The 20441-nt window shown below is 44.2% G+C and overlaps 1 protein-coding gene across 9 annotated transcripts in view; it reads left to right on the forward strand.

Moving 5' to 3' along the window:
- fbxl17 (F-box and leucine-rich repeat protein 17) overlaps positions 1 to 20441 on the forward strand; it is a 1396933-nt gene that overhangs the window by 213645 nt on the left and 1162847 nt on the right. For 5 of the 9 annotated variants that reach the window (XM_070884143.1, XM_070884142.1, XM_070884147.1 and 2 more), the window contains 2 exons: positions 12314 to 12407; positions 13403 to 14094. In XM_070884143.1, coding sequence (XP_070740244.1) covers positions 13438 to 14094 — 657 coding nt within the window. In that variant the 5' untranslated portion in view covers positions 12314 to 12407; positions 13403 to 13437. Of the gene's footprint in view, positions 1 to 882; positions 1087 to 3466; positions 3505 to 12313; positions 12408 to 13402; positions 14095 to 20441 lie in introns of those variants that run through there. The other 4 variants (XM_070884144.1, XM_070884141.1, XM_070884145.1 and 1 more) reach the window with 4 other exon arrangements.

Raw genomic sequence — 20441 nt, forward strand, 5'->3', positions numbered from 1 at the left:
TGGATGACCTCACACTTTCCAACATTGTATTCCATCTGCCAAACCTTAGCCTAGGTTGGAAGATAATTTCAGGGGTTGACTCTTAAAGCTCACTGCACCCCTCCAATTCCCACTCTGGTAGCTCTCGTCCCATTTCCCTGGATTCTGGCAGCTCTTTCCCCACCCACTGACTCCAGTCAGCCTTTCATCTGTAGACTGACTGATGGTGGCAGGCTAAGAACCAACGGCTAACAACTGGAAACTGGCTGGTTTCTGTGGTTGGTTGGCTGCAGGCTGACTTTCTTTCTGTCCCTGGACAGCTGGCTGGCAGTGGCTTCTAATGGCAGTTTACTAGGATTGCATCGATGGATTCTGCAGGTGAGCTGGCTCATTACCAGTCGGTGGCGGCTAGTTGTGGTTCACTGAAAACTGGTGATTGGCTGCTACGAGGTGTGTCTTCTGATGGCTGGTTGAGGAGGTTCTGGCCGAATGCTTGGTTGCGGCCAGGTTAGTGGGCGTTTTAATTGTATGCTGTGTTTTTGATGATATGTTGTGTGTATATATTCCAAATCGTTGCGAAATGCACAAATTAAAGTGTGAGAAATGAAAATTCTCAATCACCGGCCTGACTAACTTATAAAGTTATCACTGCATATCATCGACCATCTCAACCCGCTATACATGTACACTTTGGAAAAAGAACAGCTTCTCAAAACTCCCACTTGGTCCAAACACACTCACAGGTACCTAGTTTCAGGAGAAAAATCCAGTTCTTCGGTGGGCATTAATGTTGCTCGCTCCCACAGCGGTGCTACGCACGGACTTCTGCTACTTGGCAGCTGAGAGACTCGTGGGATTCCGATTAAAGGCGGGTCTAGCGAGTGACGTTCTTTCAGTGGCACCAATGAGCGGTGGCGGAGGCCGGAGCCGTGTTGCTCAGTTGAAGAAGTAGGCCCTGCAGTACAGGAAGCTCGGAAGCAGTTTGTATTCGCTATTTTTTTCAATTAGTAACAGTGGTTATATATTTTTTCAACTTAGAATTATGACACTTCTCTGTACAAGGTTGCAAACGTGTGAAAGCTAGGGAGGAATAGTCGCCGGTAGGCAGTACGTTTCTTCCTGTTATTTACAGTTTCAAAGACAGACCCAGGGCAGCTGAGGCCTTGTTTAAAATGAATGTGTCTGAAGTAGAATGTTGGAGCAGGCATGTCAGAACTGGGAATACTGATACAATGCGACAGTGGAGGAATCGAACTCTGAGCAGGCCGCAAGACCAGTGCCTCTCAGTGCTGAAATATTTTGGGGACATTAAAAATTGATAACGAAGGGTGTTATAACAAAAATATCACGTTCAGTTCATAGTCAACAGTCACAGGTTGATTCAGTGAACCCTTGTATTAATGTATAATCTGTTGTGATTTCAATGCTAAAAATGCCCTCTGGCATTCTGAAAAACGTGTTAGATATTAGCCACATAAATCTATTGGAGATATGCTTTTGGTTTTTATTAAATGGTTGGCTAAAGTTGCAGTTTTGGATGCTTTTGCAATCCACCTAAATTGATCACTGAATTAGAGTGTCAATTATAAATCTGTGCAATATTTACATTTTAAATGGCAAGTTATATTACACTTCTCCAAAAGTCTGACTATAGTTGAGAGTTAAAACCAATTTAGGTTGTAGGACATTTCTGAAGTTCATGTTTGTAATTGGTGCCCAGCTCTCTGCATTTTTCAATATTATTTACACATGTAGCGTTGGGCTTGAGAACAGCCCAGAGCTATCCAGGGAGTAATGGTTTAGTTCTCAGAGAGTGAGGGGTGTCATTTGAAGTAAAAGGCTTACTAATTGGATTTAAGCTCCATAACCTGTGCATTACTGTTCAGTCTGACAGTCCGAGTAATTTTCACTGAAAAGTGCAAAACAGATGGAACTATTTTTATTTAACTTCTTTTACACGAAAGATGTGTGCAACAACATATCAAGGCTAGATTCATTCAGCATTATTGATGTTTACTGGGTAAAACTACATTTAAAGTTGATAAATATTGATAGTTGTTTACATAGGCCACATGAGGTGACTTGATATAGGTAGGCCCATCAAAACTGCTGAAAAGTACATTTAACTGTCTGCTCTAATGAGTTCAGAGAAATCTTGCTCTTGCAAATCAGATGCTGCAAAATTTATTTCAGAAGAGTCGTGCAATGGTTATTTGTCAGGGACAACAAGTTACATTATTACAGCACCTTTTAATATAGAAAAACATCTGAGGCACTTCAGAGTTGTGAGGAAAAATCAAGGAGGAGATATTGGGCTTGGTCAAAGACATGTTGAAGTTAAGGAGGGTGTTAATGGGGGGGATGGAGGGGTTTAGAGTGGGATTTAAGTAGCCATAATGTGAAGGAAGGAGGGGATGCAGAAAAGGCTGCAGTCAAAAGAACAGAGAACTGGGGGTTTGATGGATCTGGGAGGTGGGGCCATAAAAGAACTTAAATACATACAAGGTTGAAAATAGTCGACAGAGGATGGGAATGATGGGCATGGGATACAGGATTGGGTATGGGCAGTAGACTTGTGGATGTGTTGATATATGGAGCGTGCAGGATGGGAGGCTGACAAAGCCAACAATTAGTTGAGTCCAGAGGTGATGAAGGCGTAGATTAAGGTTTCATCAGCAGATATATGTGGTGGGGCAGAGGTAGGTGTAGGTTAGAGATGGAAGCAGACAGACTTTGTGATGAAGAGGATATGGGGTTGAAAGTTTAACTGTAGGCCAGCCATAACACCAAGGTTGTGCAGATTCTGGTTCAGCCTGAAATTGTGGCAGTCTGCGATGGAATCGGTTGTGAGGGTGTGGAGTTTGTGGCAGGGTCGAGGACAATTGGATGTCTGACAGCACAGAGATTGTGGAGGGATGAGCGAGGTAAGGCTGGATGTCATCAGCATATATGTGGAAGCTGATGCTCTTCAAGGGAACAATATAGATGAGAACGGGGGCCGAGAACAGAACCGAGGGGGATTCTGCAGGTGATGGTGCAGGAAAAGCCATTGGTCAAGATCCTCTCTACAATTGTACAAGTAATGGAGCTGGAAAGTGGAGAGGTGTTGGAAGAGGATGGTGTGGTCAGTCTTTTGGATGGCTACAATTAGGATTAGGAGGGATAATGCTACACTGTTACAGACACTTAAAATGTCAAATTATTACTTTGATTTGGGGCCATTTTGGTGCTCTGGTTAGGCTAAATCCAGTTTGGAGGGATTGAAATGGAGTTTTTGGAGAGATGGCCATAGATTACAATATGTGCAGATGACCATACATTCAAGATCCTTGGGGAGGGAGTTTTGAGATCATGTGGTAGTTACTGAGTACAATGGGTTGATTGTGTGTTTTATGAGGAGGGCAGTGATGATGGTTTTGAAAGGGAAGTTGGCTGGACCTGAGGAGATAACAACCATTTACACCGTCAGCATGGGAGTGGCAGGAGAGGAACTTTGATGTGGAAATGGGGTCGAAAGAGCAAGAGGTGGGTATTTTTGATGAAATGAGCTTGGAGAAACTGGTGGGAATGTGTGTGAGAAACGAGAGAGGTGGGGGTTCAGGGCAAACATGGGAGGGAAGCTGGGGGAGCTTTAGCTTTCTGGGGACGAGGAAGGGGGAAGCAGTTCAGTGGATTATCTCTTGGTAACAAAGGTCCATGAGCTCCTCAGACTTGTTAAAGGTTTAGGTCAATGGGGAAGAAGGAAGAGGTTGATGGTAGAGAGAGAATCTGGCATTCATTTCGTCGTCTAGGATAATTCTAGAGTCGTGGGCAGTTTTGGCAGAGGGGAGCGAGACTCAGTAGACCTTCATGTGGTTGGGCCAGATGTGATGATAGATGGCTAAGCTAATTTGTCTGCTACTTATGCTTATTTGATCAAGTAAGTGCAATATGGATACAATATGTGAGGTAAATTTCTTTATTCACTGCAATTTGCTAATTTATATTTGATTTTATGTGCTTGTTAAAGTGGGACAAGGTGATAATGAGTTATACTGCCAGCTCGATATCATGTGCTTTGATAAAGCAGAGCTTTGTCCCTGCATATTTAGATATTTAGGCTCTTCTTGTGGCGTGAAAGATTGGTGGAATTTTCAATGATAATAAAGAGGCAACTCTTGTTTTCACTTGGGATCTTTATAAAAAATGAAGTACAGGTTGAACCTCCCTTATCCAGAACCATTCCCGGCCACCGGGAGCCCATGCGCAGAACTCCAACATGAACAAATTGAAGTCTTTCCTCGCTGCCGACTCCCGCAATCGCCGGCCTGACCCTGTGATCCACTACTGCTGCCCCCCCCGCAATCTCTCTGCCGCACTCCCAGCCCCAAGCCAGCCAGCCCCTTGTTCAATATCTGTACCATCTAATTTAATGTGACCAGCCCTCGTTCACAAAAATCCCTTATCCGGAACAGGCCAGGTCCCGAGGGTTCCGGATAAGCGAGGTTCAACCTGTATAGTGTAGCTTTGGAACATCACCATTGTCCTCCGTGTTGGCCTGGTAGTCTTCAATCTCTCAGAATGGGGATGGGCACAGGTGAGAGTCCTCCCTTGCTCTGAGCCATGTAAAGTGCAGATCAGCTTGCAGATGGTTTCTGTATCAGAGAAGATCAGAGGCGAGGGTTCCACTTGAAAAGAAGTGGGTGTCTCTTTGCCCTCTGGTCATCAGCTGTGGGGGAGAATTTGTAATGTCTGGGAGGCAGTGCACCTATCGTATCAGTGAAGAAACATGTTCACACCATTTTCAGTTACACTACAACTGATGTGACTCTCAAATGGCGTGAGACTACTTTCTCCAGATAGTCTCGCCTCTTGCTAAATTCAGATTGCCTTCCAATTAGCAACCTCAAAGTAGAATCATACTGTGCTTCATGTAACAATGCAATGGAGAAATTGCAAATAGAACTGGTCTTTGAAGTTGCAATAGTTTGCATTGTGATGACAGTAATGCTCTGAAATAGTGGCTTAAGAGTAAAAGTCTTGCACGTGATTGTCAAGGGTCAGAATTTTGGCTATCCTTCGATAAAAGTAGACAATGGAGACTATTCTATATGGAGAAGTGTTGTATGTATGAATCTCTCCAATCCGGTTTCCCACCTGCCACAGTACCGAAACGGCTCTCATCAAAGTCACAAATGAATCCTTTGTGACTGTGACAAAGGCAAACTATCCCTCCTCATCTTTCTTGACTTGTCTGCAGCCTTTGACACGGTTGACCACTCTATCCTTCTCCAACGCCTCTCCACCGTCGTCCAGCTGGGTGGGACTGCACTCGCCTGGTTCCATTCTTATCTATCTAATTGTAGCCAGAGAATCACCTGCAACGGCTTCTCTTCCCGCCCCTGCATTGTTACCTCTGGTGTCCCTCAAGGATCTATATTTCGCCTCCTCCCATTTTTAATCTACAAGTTGCCCCTTGGCGACATTATCCGAAAACACAGTGTCCGTTTCCATATGTACGCTGATGACACCCAGCTCTACCTCACTACCACTTCTCTCGACCCCTCCATGGTCTCCAAATTGTCAGACTGCTTGTCCAACATCCAGTTCTGGTTGAGCAGAAATTTTCTCCAATTGAATATTGTGAAGATTGATGCCATTGTTTTCAATCCTCACCACAAACTCCGTTCCCCAGATACTGACTCCATCCCTGTCCCCAACTTCTGTCTGAGACTGAACCAGTCTGTTTGCAACCTTGATGTTATATTTGACCCTGAAATGAGCTTTCAACCACATATCCGCAACATAACTAAGACCGCCTGTTTCCACCTCCGTAACCTCGCCTGTCTCTGGCCATGCCTCAGCTCATCTGCTGCTAAAGCCCTCATTCATGCCTTTGTTACCTCCAGACCTGACTATTTCAATACACTTCTAGCTGGCCTCCCACATTCTACCCTATGTAAACTAGAGGTGATCCAAAAGTTGGCGGTCCGTGACTTAACTCACACCAAGTCCTGTTCACCCATCACACATGTGCTCGCCGATCTACATTGGCTCTCAGTTAAGCATCGCCTCGATTTCAAAATTCTCATTCTTGTTTTTAAATCCCTCCATGGCCTCGCCCCAGCCTTTCTCTGTAATCTTCTCCAGCCCCACAACCCCCCGAAATGTCTGTGCTCCTCTAATTCTTCCCTCTTGAGAAACCCTAGGCCCTAAGCTCTGGAATTCCCTGCTTAAACCTCTCCGCCTCTCTACCTCTCTGTCCTCCTTCAAGACACTCCTTAAAACCTACCTCTTTGACCAAGCTTTTGGTCACTTGCCCTACTTACTCCTTATGCGGCTCGTTGCCAAATTAAAAAAAAAAATCTCATAATGCTCCTGTGAAGCGTGTTGGGACCTTTCACTACGTTAAAGGCGCTATATAAATACAAGTTGTTGTAATGTCCAATGTTATACTGGATATGTTCCACATATGTTTCTTTTGTCACTGATCTTTTTGCAACACATGCCATCAGTGTGCAAAGATTGGTTGAAACTTTTCAGAGTGATGGACTTTATAGTAACATTATACCATGTGGGTGTATTCGTGGATTGTGATTCTCTTTGTGGGGGGGCGGGGGAGGGGGAAATGGAGGTGATGCATTTCCTGTTAAAGGACAGAATGGAAACCTGAAGCTGAGGAAGCAGACAATGCTGTTGTACACCTACTGGTGGTTGGTTTAAGAATCAATTTCAGACTTCCAACTGCTTAGCCTATTAACTACGATACCCTTGCAGCTGTTAATTTGCACAATCACTTCCTCACCTCCAGCCTTGCTGCCATTGTCTTCAGCAAGACATTCACTGTTCTACAATCTTCACTCCCTCAAGTACAAGGGGTGCAGACTTCAGTGTGTATAACACACAACTGGATTAGCCATCTATCGCTCTCTCTACCAAATTCACCCACTACTCTTAACATCACCTTGGAGAACAAAGATAAGCCCTGGCTTCTTTTTTTCCCATTGCCAACTGTTTCCTTAAAGTCCTCTCCTGACCACTTCACCCTCACCTCCAACAACTATGAGAAGCTCAGGAAACTCTTTGGACAATCTTTATCTTGATGACATTCAGCTGGCGCTGCTGCTTCTGCCCCTTTCCTTTACCGAGCAATCCAACCTCCCCTCAGGTCCACGCTACCCTAAACCTGAACCCCAGTCTCTCTCGTTTCTCTCATCTCCTCCCATACTCTCTTCGATCTCATCTTGTCCATGAGACTCACATGGTGCTCCTTCAACCTCATTCCCACTGAACTGCTGTGGGGTCAGCTTCCACATGTACCCTGATGATACCTGGCTAACGTTCCCTTTAAGCTGCACAGCTGTGCAACTCTGTGGTTCGCACGCAGCCTGGAACTGGCTTTTCTCATGTTAAATTTTGCACATGTGCGAAACTGAATGGGCCGTGCAGCCCCTTTATAATAAAAAAAAAATTGGGGAACATTGCACCTGGCCCAACCTCTCTTGACCCCTCCACTGTTTCTGTGCAGTTGGTATGCTAGTCTGACATTCAGACACTGATGCGGTACATATCCCTCTTGAGAAACATTGGGAAGACTGAATCCATTGTCTTCGGCCCCTGCCACAAACTATCCTCATCACCGACACCATCCTCCTCCCAAACTCATGTCTTGGGCCGAAACAGACTGTTGGCAGCCTTGGAATTGTATTTGATCCTGAACTGAGCTTTTGACCTCTCTCATTTAGACTGCCTACTTCCATCTCTGTAACATTGCCCAGCTCTGCTCTTACCTCAGCCCATCTATTGCAGTACCCTCATTGCTTGCTTTGCATTCTCAGCCCTTGGTAAAGTTAAACTCGATCTGAATTTCTGCTGCCTGTATCCTGTGCTGCACCCTGTCCCATTCTCCCACCACCTCAGTCTTGGCCAACCCATATTCGCTCCTTGCAGACAGTGCAATGCAGGATTGTCAAATGTCTTCGGAAGTAGGTTTTTGAAGTGGTGGCATGAATTGGCTGTCTAAATCTAAAGTGAACTTACCTATCTGGAGTGTAAAGCACACCATGTTATGGGGACCTGATATTCTTCTGTGGCCAATATATATTACTTAAAAATTAAGCTAATGAAGCTCGTAATCTTGATCAGATTTCAGAAAGCAATGGTGATTGTGTGGTGTTCAGGAGTCCGAGGCTGGCTAAGAGGGAGATTAGTGAAAAGGTCCAGCCTGAAGGTGACCAAGGCGCAATGAAGATTTCAACAGGGGTATGCTGGGAATGAAGGTGGGCAGTATTTTGGAAGTGGAAACCGGTGTTTTTGTTGATGGACTGGATGTGGAATTTCATGCTCGGGTTAATGTTGAGCAAGACACTGAGGTTGCTTTCTGTTGGTTCAGCCTGAATGAGTCGTCAGAGAGTGCTTTTGAATTGGCAAATGTGCAGATTTAACAGTGGCTTTATTCTTGCAATGTTTAACTGGAGAATGTTCTGGCTCATCCATAAATTGATGCCAGAAAAGCAATCTGATAGTCCGCAATAGTTGCGAAGTTGAGGCTGGTGACGCGGGATGGCATCTGCAATAAGGTAGATGAATTAATAGCGCAAATAGATGTAGTTGCAATTACAGAGACATGGTTGCAGGATGACCAGGGTTGGGAACTGAATATCCAAGGATATTCGATATTTAGGAAGGACAGGCAAAAAGGAAGAGGGGGTGGTGTGACGTTCGTAAAGGATGAAATCAGAGCAATAGTGAGAAAAGATATTGGCTTCGAAAATCAAGATGCAGAATCGGTCTGGGTGGAACTAAGGAGCACCACGGGGCAGAAAACATTGGTGGGAGTTGTCTATAGGCCTTCAAACAGCAGTGGTAATGTAGGGGATGGCATCAAACAGGAAATTAGAGATGCATGTAGCAAGGGTACTACAGTAATCATAGGTGACTTTAATCTACATATAGACTGGCCAAACCAAATTAGTAATCATACTATGGAAGATGAATTCCTGGAGTGTGTAGGAGATGTTTTTTTTTAGACCAGTAAGTTGAGGAGCCTACTAGGGGAACAGGCTATCCTAGATTGGGTATTGTGTAATGAGAAGGGGTTAATTAACAATCTTGTTGTGCGGGGTCCTTCAGGGAAGAGTGACCATAACACGATTGAATTTTTTATTAAGGTGGAAAGTGAAGTAGTTCAATCCGAAACTAGGGTCCGAAATCTAAACAAAGGAAACTATGAAGGTATGAGGAATGAACTGGCTATGATAGATTGGGAAGATTTATTAAAAGGCATGATGGTGGATAGGCAATGGCTAATATTTAAGGAACGAATGCATGAATTGCAACAGTTGTACATTCCTTTCTGGCGTAAAAACACAAAAGGAAAAGTAGTCCAACCATGGCTAATAAAAGAAATTAAGGATAGTATAGGTTGCGTGTCCGAAATCCGGAAGCCTCGGGACCGAGGCCGTTCCGGATTTTGGAACGTCTTTGCCTGGATCGAGGTAGGTGAGGTCTGGCAGCTGAGGTGGCGGGGGGAGAAGGGGGGCAGCTGGGGCCGGAGGAAGCCGGAGCCAGAGCGAGGTCGGACGGGCGAAGTTGCGGCGAGGTTGGGCCGCCAAGGGCCGGGACGAGGTCGGGCCGCCGAGGGCCGGGAGAGGTTGGGCCGGGGCGAGGTCGGGCCGCCGAGGCGGGGGGAGTTCGGATTTTGGAACATCTTCCGGTTTCCAGAAGACCCCACCACGGATCGGCCCGGTGTCCGGATTCTGGAACATTCTGAATTTTGGAACTCCGGATTTCGGACGCTCAACCTGCATTGGATTCAAAGAGGAGTTATACAAAGTTGGCAGAAAAAGTAGCAAGCCTGAGGATTGGGAGTAATTTAGAATTCAGCAAAAAAGGACCAAGAGATTGATTTAAGAGGGGAAAAATAGAGTATGAGAGTAAACTTGCAAGGAACATGAAAACCGACTGCAAAAGTTTCTTCAAGTACGTAAAAAGAAAAAGATTAGTGAGGACAAATGTAGGTCCTTTACAGTCAGAAACGGGAGAATTTGTAATGTGGAACAAGGAAATGGCAGAATAATTAAATAAATACTTCGGTTCTGTCTTCGGAAGAGGACACAAATAACATCCCAGAAATGCTAGGGAACCAAGGGTCTAGTGAGCAAGAGGAATTAAAGGAAATGATTATTCGTAAGAAAATAGTGTTTTAGAAACGAATAAGGTTGAAGGCCAATAAATCCCCAGGACCCGCTGATCTGCATCCAGAGTACTAAAAGAGGTAACCATGGAAATAGTAGATGCATTGGTTGTCATCTTCCAAAATTCTATAGATCATGGAACAGTTCCTGCAGATTGGAGGGTGGCAAATGTAACCCCATTATTTAAAAAAGGGGGGGAGAGAAAACAGGGAACTTCAGACCAGTTAGCCTAACATCAGTAGTAGAGAAAATGCTGGAGTCTATTATAAAGGATGTGATAACGGGACACTTAGATAATATTAACAGGATTAAACAATGTCAACATGGATTTATGAAAGGAAAATCATGTTTGACAAACCGACTGGAGATTTTGAGGATGTAACTGATAGAATAGATAAGGGAGAACCAGTGGATGTAGTGTATTTGGATTTTCAGAAGGCTTTTGATAAAGTCCCACATAAGAGGTTAGTGTGCAAAATTAAAGCACATAGGATTGGGGGTAATATACTGGCATGGATTGGAAATTGGTTAACTGACAGGAAACAGAGAGTAGGAATAAACAGCTCTTTTTCGGGGTGGCGGGCAGTGATTAGTGGGGTACCACAGGGATCAGTGCTTGGGGCCCAGCTATTCACAATATATATAAATGATTTGGATGAGGGAACCAAATGTAATATTTCCAAGTTTGCTGACGACACAAAACTAGGTGGGATTGTAAGTTGTGAGGAGGATGCAAAGACGCTGCAAGGCAATTTAGATAGAGTGAGTGGGCAAACACGTGGCAGATGCAGTATAACGTGGATAAATGTGAAGTTATCCACTTTGGTAGGAAAAACATAAAGACAAAGTATTATTTAAATGGTGATGGCTTGGGAAGTGTTGATGTATAGAGGGACCTGGGTGTTTTTGTACACCAGTTATTGAAAGCAAACATGCAGGTGCAGCAAGCAGTTAGGAAGGCAAATGGTATGTTGGCCTTCATTGCAAGAGGATTTGAGTACAGGAGCAAGGATGTCTTAGTACAGTTATACAGGGCCTTGGTGAGATCGCACCTGGAATATTGTATGCAGCTTTTGTCTCCTTACCGATGAAAGGATATACTTGCCATAGAGGGAGTGCAACGAAGGTTCACCAGACTGATTCCTGCAATGGCAGGATTGTCGTAAGAGGAGAGATTGGGTCAACTAGGCCTGTATTCACGAGAGTTTAGAAGAATGAGAGGGGATCTCATTGAAACGTATAACATTCTGACAGGGTTGGACAGACTGGATGCGGGGAGGATGTTTCCCCTGGCTGGGAAGTCTCGAACAAGGGGTCACAGTCTCAGGATACGGGGTAGGAAATTTAGGACCGAGATGAGGAGAAATTTCTTCACTCGGAGGGTGGTGAACCTGTGGAATTCTCTACCACAGAAGGCTGTGGAGGCCAAGTCACTGAATATATTTAAGAGGGAGATAGATAGATTTCCAGAAACAAAAGGCATCAAAGAGTATGGGGAAAAAGCGGGAATATGTTGAGATAGAAGATGAGCTATGATCATAATGAATGGCGGTGCAGACTCGAAGGGCTGAACGGTCTACTACTGCTCCTATTTTCTATGTTTCTATGGTTATGTAATATAGAAACCGACCCCATGCTTCTCATGCAGAGGAAGCATGTATATAAGGAGTAGAAGGGAGCCAAGCACAGAATCTTGGAGCACACGAGAGAAGACTGTTTGTGTATGGAAAGAGAAACCACCATGGGATATGTGTTGGTGATAGTGGGACAGACCAGAATGGAAGCATGAGAGGATTGTGCCACTGTGGTGGACCACGAAGGTGACGTGATGGATGAGATCTGTGCGTTGCAAGCTATGATATTGTTGCTGCTTTTGACCAGGATGGTTTTGGTGTTGTGAATGGATTCAAGAAAGCAACATGGATTTGAGTAGTGGTGACATATTCATCCACCTGTAGACCAGAATGGAAACTTAGAAATGGATCGTTAGTTGAAGATGGATTGAGATACAATATATAATACATAGGTAGCTAAAAATCTATAATATTGCGACACATGTGGGCTACGGAAACGAGCATGACTAGGGCCAACTGTTCATGAAGAATTACTCAAATCTCTGTTGATTGAATGTTTTAATTTATTTTTTCTTCTCTCTCTAGGTCATGCCTTGCACCATTTCCTAGCTGAAAGGCTGGGTATATTACCTTCTCCCAGGTGTCTGTCAGTGCTGCTCTGTAGTATTGATGCTAGGAGGTGAGCGAGTGACCAGAAGAGAGATTTCTTATATTTTATCCTCCTTTTTCTGCCTGGGAAACAGTTGGCTTCTACTTGCTGCTTTCCCATTCTCATTACACCCACCTCACCCCAACCACCACCACTGGCATCATATCTTTTATCAGAAGTTTATTGTTCGAATTATTATGGATGCAAACTGCTGTCTCGGATATAGATGATTTGCATCTGTTTTTAGGAAGACAGATTAATTAAATTAAGTAAATTTGTATTATGGAATGTTGTCAGATTTTATGGATGCAATTAAATCTTGATAAAGGATTGATATGTTTTTAATTTTGAAATACTAATGTTTTGTGTTCTGTCTCAATGCTGTATCTCTACAAAAGTTTTTTTTCTGTCTGGAAAGGAGAAGATTTGAGCAGAATGTCAACTTGGTGGTGGTCTCGGGTGGGGTGGTTGTGTTGAAAGGGTTTAAAATTGCAATCGTGAGAACCTGGTGATACAAGTCTACTTGTACCATTAATTTTATTGACAGTAAATATCTGATCCATAATGTGTTCATAAAGTAGTTACAGTGGAAATGTAATTCTAAAAATGTATGAAGTAGAAAGTAAGCTCACTGCATCAAGTTTGTCTCTCAACTTTCAGATTTTTGAATGGTGAAGTACTGTAGCAGTCAGCAACATATTGAGCTGCTATGCAATAGAGCAATTTTGAGTTTTGTAAGTGAACTTTAGGAAGCCGCTGTCATGTCAGTTTAGTATATCAGTGTTCTTAAAGTTATCTTTTTCTCATGGAATAGAATTACTCTTTTTTTTTTACTATGAATTTACACTGTAATTTGTTAATACAAAACAGTTAATGCTATTGTACTCTCAGTTTAGTACGTGCATAACACCAAATGCTGCATATAGAAAAGCAATGGCGGTGACAAAAACATTCAGAGATTTGTTTTTATCAAATTAGCAGGGTGCAATTTTAGTACTTTTCACTTTCGATTTTTTTTTTCATAGGAACATAATATTGGAGAAGGTTGAGAGTCTTCTATATGGGCCATTTTCTTTCAAAAAATGGTAAGCATATGAAGAAAAGAAGACGGAAAGTTAGAAAGAACTGCTTTCTTCGTGGACCTTGTATGTTGTGCTTCATAGTTCACAATACTTCTGCTCTTGATGAGGATCAGTTCGAAAGTGCATCCAAACTAGCGGACCGATACGCTGCACTGACCACTACGGAGGAGTGCGCTAAGTTTCTTCTTTCATCCAAGGATCTTGCTATCTGGGAAGAACAGGGCAAGAATTTACTTTCCAGTGTTCCAGCAAAACTGATTGGGCCACCTCTGTTTAGAACAGTCTCGTCCGATTATTCCGAGATGCCAGTTTGCAAACGTAAATGTGCTGGAGTACAAACGTGTACGCCTTGCAAACTGCCTCGTTCTGCAGTTGAAGGAGTTCCTGAGACTGATTTAAATAATGACATAGCACAGCATCCGGTACCTGTATGTACTTTGCCTACTTCCACAGCAGAATGCACTAACGTGGGGCTTCAGGGTAACATGGGTGACTGCTCTTCTCTGCTGCAACGTCCAGTGTCCCCTTTGGGACCTAAAGACAATGAACTTGATCCCCATGAAAATCTTCAAGACTTGAGAGTGGAATCTGAGCCACCGAATATAAATCAGCTTCCTTCCTCTATACTTCTAAAGGTAAGGCTTCTAACTATGCAAGTTGATGTTTATGATTTGAATACAGTACCATCAGTTGTGAGAATGCAAAAACAAACTTGGATTATTTAAAAATAAGCATATACAAAATACGTATCAACTTATGCAGAGAAACTGTTTGGAAGAGATCTTATTAAAAAAAAAATATGGTTAGGTTTCTTGACCACCTGTTCTCCCCGTGGCCTCAATTTTCCCCAGTGATTTGCGCCGTTTTTTTTGGCTTAAATTTTTTAAATCCAAGTTTCCCCAAAGATTGTGCGCAGCGTAACTCAGTTATGATTTTTTTTAGGTTCGTTTTTTTTGCGTCACAGGGAGCGTAATTTGATGTCTGCGCCAGTTTTTCACAATTATGCAGGTTTGGCCAGCTTACATTTCTCCTATGTATGTGTATGTGACCACTCCCAAAAAACCTTCTGGGCACTCAAGAAAAACCAGCGCACATCAAAAAATCGGTGCAGAAAGACACCATTGTTTTTATGCGAAGATTTGGAGGGGGTCAAGAACACATTAAATCTGCATCATGAAGCTTAATATTTTCAAACTTAAAATGCCGAAAATGGAAGTTGAATGCAATTCTTTAATTTTGCATTTTTTTCAAAGTGCCACGCCATCACCGAACGTCCCCAAACCGGGCTCGAGGGTTGGAGCGTCCCTCGGCAGATTCGGTCCCTCGCCCAGACACTGGTTTGGGGCTCGGCTTCAAAAGAAGCCGGGGGGCAGGGGACTGGAAGCCGAACTGAAGCCACGAGAAGGCTTACACGATGCAGCAGCATCAAAAGAAGCCCAGAGGGGAGGGCAGGGATGGAAGCCGTACTGAAAGGATGAGAACCCTTACACGATGCAGCACCATCAAATGAAGCCGGGGATTTAAGCAGGCCTATTGCGCATGCCCAGACCTGGGTGTGGTCCATACTAGGGTGTCTACCTTGGGGAGAGAGACAACAAAGAAGCTTGTCCTGCCTGCTGTTTTGAGCTTCTTGCAAAGGTACAATTTAATCATGGGGGCAATACTGTCAATGCCATACCTCGTGCAAGCCTTCTGCATGATGGTGCTGCGGAGGAGACAATTGATTCGATGTCATTGCATAAAGAACCAGAGCATGAAGGATGATGGGCAGGAGGCCTTGCCCATGTCAAGAATATCAAGACAGGCATTCAAACCTGCACCTGAATGATGCAGACTGTTTGGGAAGGCTGCGTTTCCGCAACAAAGTTGTAACTAAGATCTGTGAGTTAGTAAAAGCAGACCTGCAACCTAGAAGCGTCAGTGTTATGTATGTAAACATTGTAACTGTAAGACTTGCCACCAGAGGTCGCAACTGTTGGAGGCCCAAGGGTCACCTGCATACCTCGTGCAAGGGAGTATAAAAGGTTGTCTGCCATGCTGCTTAGGCACTCGAGTTGTATTAAAGAAACTTAAGGTCACATCAGTTTTATCTCTCAGTCTTGTGGAGTTCTTCCATACTTAACAGTCAGGAGGACTGCTTTGTCAGTTGAAGTAAAGGTTACAGCTGCACTTTCATTCTATGCATCTGAATCGTTCCAGGCCACAACTGGGGATGTGCGCGCTATTTCTCAACATGCAACACATCGGCATTCGGCAGGTGATTGCTGCACTATATGCCCGGAGGAATGACTACATAAAGTTCCCATGACTGCCCAGGCGATGCATGAAAGGGCTGTGGACTTCTCCAGGATTGCTGGCTTCCCAAAGGTACAGGGCTGCATTGATTGTACCCACATCGTCTTGTGAGCACCTTTGGAGGATTCCAAGATGTACAGGACAGAAAAGGCTTCCACTCTGTTAATGTGCAGCTCGTGTGATGATATGCATCGCATCATGTCAGTTGATGCAAGGTACACTGAGAGCACCCATGATGCGGGTTCATACTACGCGAGAGCGCTATATCTGCCATGTTTCAGCAGCAGCTAGAAGGGCAGAGCTGGCTACGGGAGACGAAAGGGTGCGGCCTCGCCACCTGGCTCATGACGCCTCTACGTGTAACCCGGACGGAAACTGACCGGGAATACAACATGTCGCACATTGCGATGCACAGCATAATAGAGAGGACCATTGGCATCTTGAAACAGCGTTTCTGATGCCTGGACCATTCCGGAGGCTACTTGCAATACTCCCCTGAGACTGTTGGTCAGTTCACTGTTATGTGCTGCATGCTGCATAACTTAGCCATCATGAGGCAGCAGCAGCTGGTAATAGAAGACCCACCTTAGGAGAGAGTGGATGTTGATGAGGAGGAACATGCAGAGGACGAGGAAGCCATGCGAGTACCTGAACCCGGAGCACGACGGCGGAGGAGGGTGGGTCGTTGTGCCCCTTTAACGATTGCTCGAGCCTTGCGCGAGCAGCTCATCTTTGAACACATTGCCATCTGAAGGCTCAGCGGCAACCATTCCAAATGGACCATGTTTACTGTTTGGACCTGTTCCGTAATGTTGTGTTAATGGAAATGATTCAGTTATAATTTAAAATATATTTTATTCAAAAGTTTAACACTTGTTTGTACTTACAAGAAAATTTTTTATTAAAGTTAAGTTATCAAGCTTTAAAGTTTTCAATTATGATCACTTACAAACTTTTAAAATTGTAAATTTATATAACTTGCAAAAAACTTTTAATTTGAGAACAGTAACAACAGCAGCAAAGAAAGGCTGCACCCATCTCTCCTCCACTTTCTTCTAAGACCGCCAGCTGCGCTTGGTCTTGTTGACTCCACCCCTGCCCGCAGGCGGTGGCGCAGTGTTTCTCGGGTTGGGACCAAGCTTATTCTTTCAAACGTTTCGTGTAAGGCACACTTCTTTGGGGGGGAGGGGGTGCAGGCGGTAATGTAGAAGGCCAGGTCTTCAGAAGCTGGTCTGGGGATTGGAGTGGGAGTGGCAGTTGATTCTGTCAATGGGCGCGGGGTCTGGGCGTGTTCCCTTATTGCAGCAGCCAACTCTGACATTCGCTCCCTTGTGCCCTGACAGTGTCTCAACTACCTGCAACATTCTCTCTCTCATGTTCCTGGACAGTGTTCCCATTTCTCGTGAGTGTTGTTACTTCTCCTGACAGTCCCAATATCTCATCACCCATCCCACTGATGGTGTCCAGGAGTGATCGTGTAAGGTCAATGCTCTCCCCACTTATTGCCATCATCTGAACCCCATCTGTTACACCCTGCACCTCAGGAAAGCACTGTTGAGCTCCCCTCCCCCATCTTGCCCTGGGTGTGGCTTGCTGCATCCCACTGGGACGCGCAGCCTCAGATGGTGGGGCCCTGGGTGTGCTTCGCTGCCCCCCATTGGAATCCCCAGCTTTGGAAACCATGGAATGTCCCACCAATACTCGTACCACGCAGGAAAGGGGCTGCCACCTCAATGGGTGGCACTTGCACCTCCTCCAGAGTGAGTACAACAGCGGGGCTTCATTCATCATCTCCCCCTCACCCTCATGCTCTTGGTCTGGAAGGTGGGATTGGAAGATGTTCTCCCCTTCAGGCTCATCCATGTCTGAATCTTCTTCTGTATCGTCAGGGTTGGCCTCAAGTTCTGCAAAATATAACATAACAGACAAATGGTTAGCAGCAGAGGAGGGGGCAGGGTGGCATGAGTAGGCTCACAGCGCAGGCAGCAGGCTGATTTGAAGGACCACGATGAATGGTAGCACATTGCATCAACCAAAGCGTAGCTGACGGAGACATCCCCGTGAACCGAAGCAGGGCTAGCCCACACAGAACTTAACATTTAGCAAAGCCAGACTCTGGAATTTGAAGGACTTGCCCTTTCCCTCGAGTGTGGGCCCAGCTTGTGCAGTGGTGGTTGCTTTTCTCCAGGCAGGACCCATCAAAGCAGCGACCCTGTCTTTCAAGGGTGTCAGTGGGTACAGATTTTCAGGGCCTCCTCCTGTTCGAGTTCTTTCCCGTTTGTTGTATGCCACCTTCCTCTGCAAAGATGAAAATATAACTTTTTAGAGAGGGTGTCTTTCTGCTGGTTGGTACATACAGACGGTCACGTTTACAATTGCAATTCCATTGAATAAATGAAAATATTTCTTACACTAACTACTTGACCAAGGTCCTGCCACTTTTTGCACTGCCCTCCAGAGCTCGGGGTGGTCACCATTGCACAGTAATCTTCTGCAAGTTGGTTCCAGCCTTTCTTCATTTCTTTTGGTGAAACTTTTATGTGATCTCTGCTGGTGTCCAGCTCATGCCATCTGGCCTCACTTACAGTAACCAGTGCCTCCACTTCATCCTGTAAGAAATTCTTGGTCCTTGAGCCGTATTGCAGCTCCGATTTTTCCAAAGAGAATTAAAGTTCTCACACACAACTGGCTCTTTAAAAATGGCTGAATGCAGACCGGGAGCTGTACTTGGCATGCGGGCCCTTAGCAGTCACGTCAAAAACGTCCTTTTTCCCCCCCCGCCGCGCATGCGCAGAAGGCACATTGATTTTTTTCGGCACAGACATTAGGCTCCAACCCCCGAAGCTAAAGGACAGGCTGCACGGCGGCAATTTCAAAAAAATATAATGGGGAAACGTGGTAGCTATTTTTTTTTTGGAGTTGTCGGGGCCAAAATATACGAATGTAACTCTTGCAGTGCTGCCAAAAAACGGCATTGGGGAAAATTGAGACCCATATTTATGGCCCCTTAGTTCACTCTGCAATGCTGTGGCTTCACCCTCAATCATTAATGGGAAAACTTCTATTTGATGTAAATAATATCCCTATAATAATATACTTGTACGAGCAATATTGTTTGCAGTCTTCTTAAAAATGTTCTTAGTTGTGCAGTATAAACTCTGGAACATTGTAAACTGCCTTGCTCTGCAGAGTTCCTGAGATGAATGAATTATACTGGGGCAGAAATTCCAGCCTCCCGGGTCCATATTGAGTGTGTATGGACCGAGGAAGGCATCGTAAAAGCATGTGCTGAGAACCAGCTTTTCAGATCTGTCAAGCTGGAGCTTGACAGACCTTCTGTATCTCAGGAGCGAGGACATTTGCATGGGCAAGGTTGCGGTATTTACCCATATCTTGCCCAGCAAATGTATTGAAACCTTTTAGCATAGCTTACTTTGACAGGCGTAACAGTTTTAAAACACACTTCAAGCATAAAAAATAAAATAAAAAAACCCACTTTTTAAAAACCCTGCCCACTACGTTAAATTTATTTTAAAGCCTAATTTTAAAAACGTTTTAAAAATGTTTAATTTTTTTAAATTAATAACTCATTTAAATTAATGTTAAATTTGTAGTGTATTTTTTATTGTTTTGGGGGTGGGTGGGATTTCTCATAATAATGGGAACTCCAATTTAACAGAGTTCCCATTATTATGAATGAGTATATACTTTACCTGATTGGCTGCCCTGAGCCATGTGACTGCAGCTCCAGCCCCGTGCACGTGTTCCGACCCACAGTCAGTGGAGGCCTCGGGACCGGGAACTCTCGTGGGTGCAGCAGCTTTAGGTAAGTGCGCTTCTTAAGTTTTTTACCCGATCGCGTGTGGGAATCAGCCGACCGGGATTTCTGGGCCAGTATTATCACATACCTGTGTGTATTTTGCCTATTTCGAAGTTTGAACAAACTGAACTATTTGTGTAAATAATCTGCCTTTTTGAGAGGTAGACTTGGAGCCTCTTTTGGAATTGTTAGCCAACATCTTTGTATCATTTCTGCACTCTTCAGCAAAGTTACAGTTACATAAAATGCATTACTTCTACTCTTGCCATCCCTCTTCATTTCAAAAAAACCTGTGAGTGGAATATATCCAATTATTTTATCATTTAAAAAAAAAAACCTCAGTCACATCTCTTCTAAGCCGACATTTCTCACAGCTAAATAACCCTGACTCTTGGAGCCTGTCCTGATAAGATAAGAACTCCAATATTTGGCATCATCCTGGTCCTGCAGCTTTAATGTCCTTCACCAGGAATGGGCCAAAACTGGAATAATATTCAAAACATAGATATATCAAAACCTTGTATAGTGCAAATATAGTACTCTTGGTGTTGTATTTAACAGTCCTAGTAATAATACAGTCTAAAACATGTTTGCTTTTTGGACAACTTTGATGTTGCAAACTTAGCTGCCGCATGGGATGAAAATTCTCAATAACATTAACAAAAAAGTGAAAATTCAAAAGAAAGAAACGAAAAAAACACAAAAATCCACTCATCCTCCTGAAGGAAGAGGCAAAATGGGAGAGCTCCATCTCCACTTTACTGAAACCAGTGAGCAATTAACTACTGAATGTCTCCCCAATGAAATTCTGCAACTGTGCTGAATACTAATTGGGAGGTGTGATGTATTTAACATTTTTGAATTTTG

The sequence above is a fragment of the Pristiophorus japonicus genome, chromosome 1 (assembly GCF_044704955.1).
Source record: "Pristiophorus japonicus isolate sPriJap1 chromosome 1, sPriJap1.hap1, whole genome shotgun sequence".
Taxonomy (NCBI): Eukaryota; Metazoa; Chordata; class Chondrichthyes; family Pristiophoridae; genus Pristiophorus; species Pristiophorus japonicus.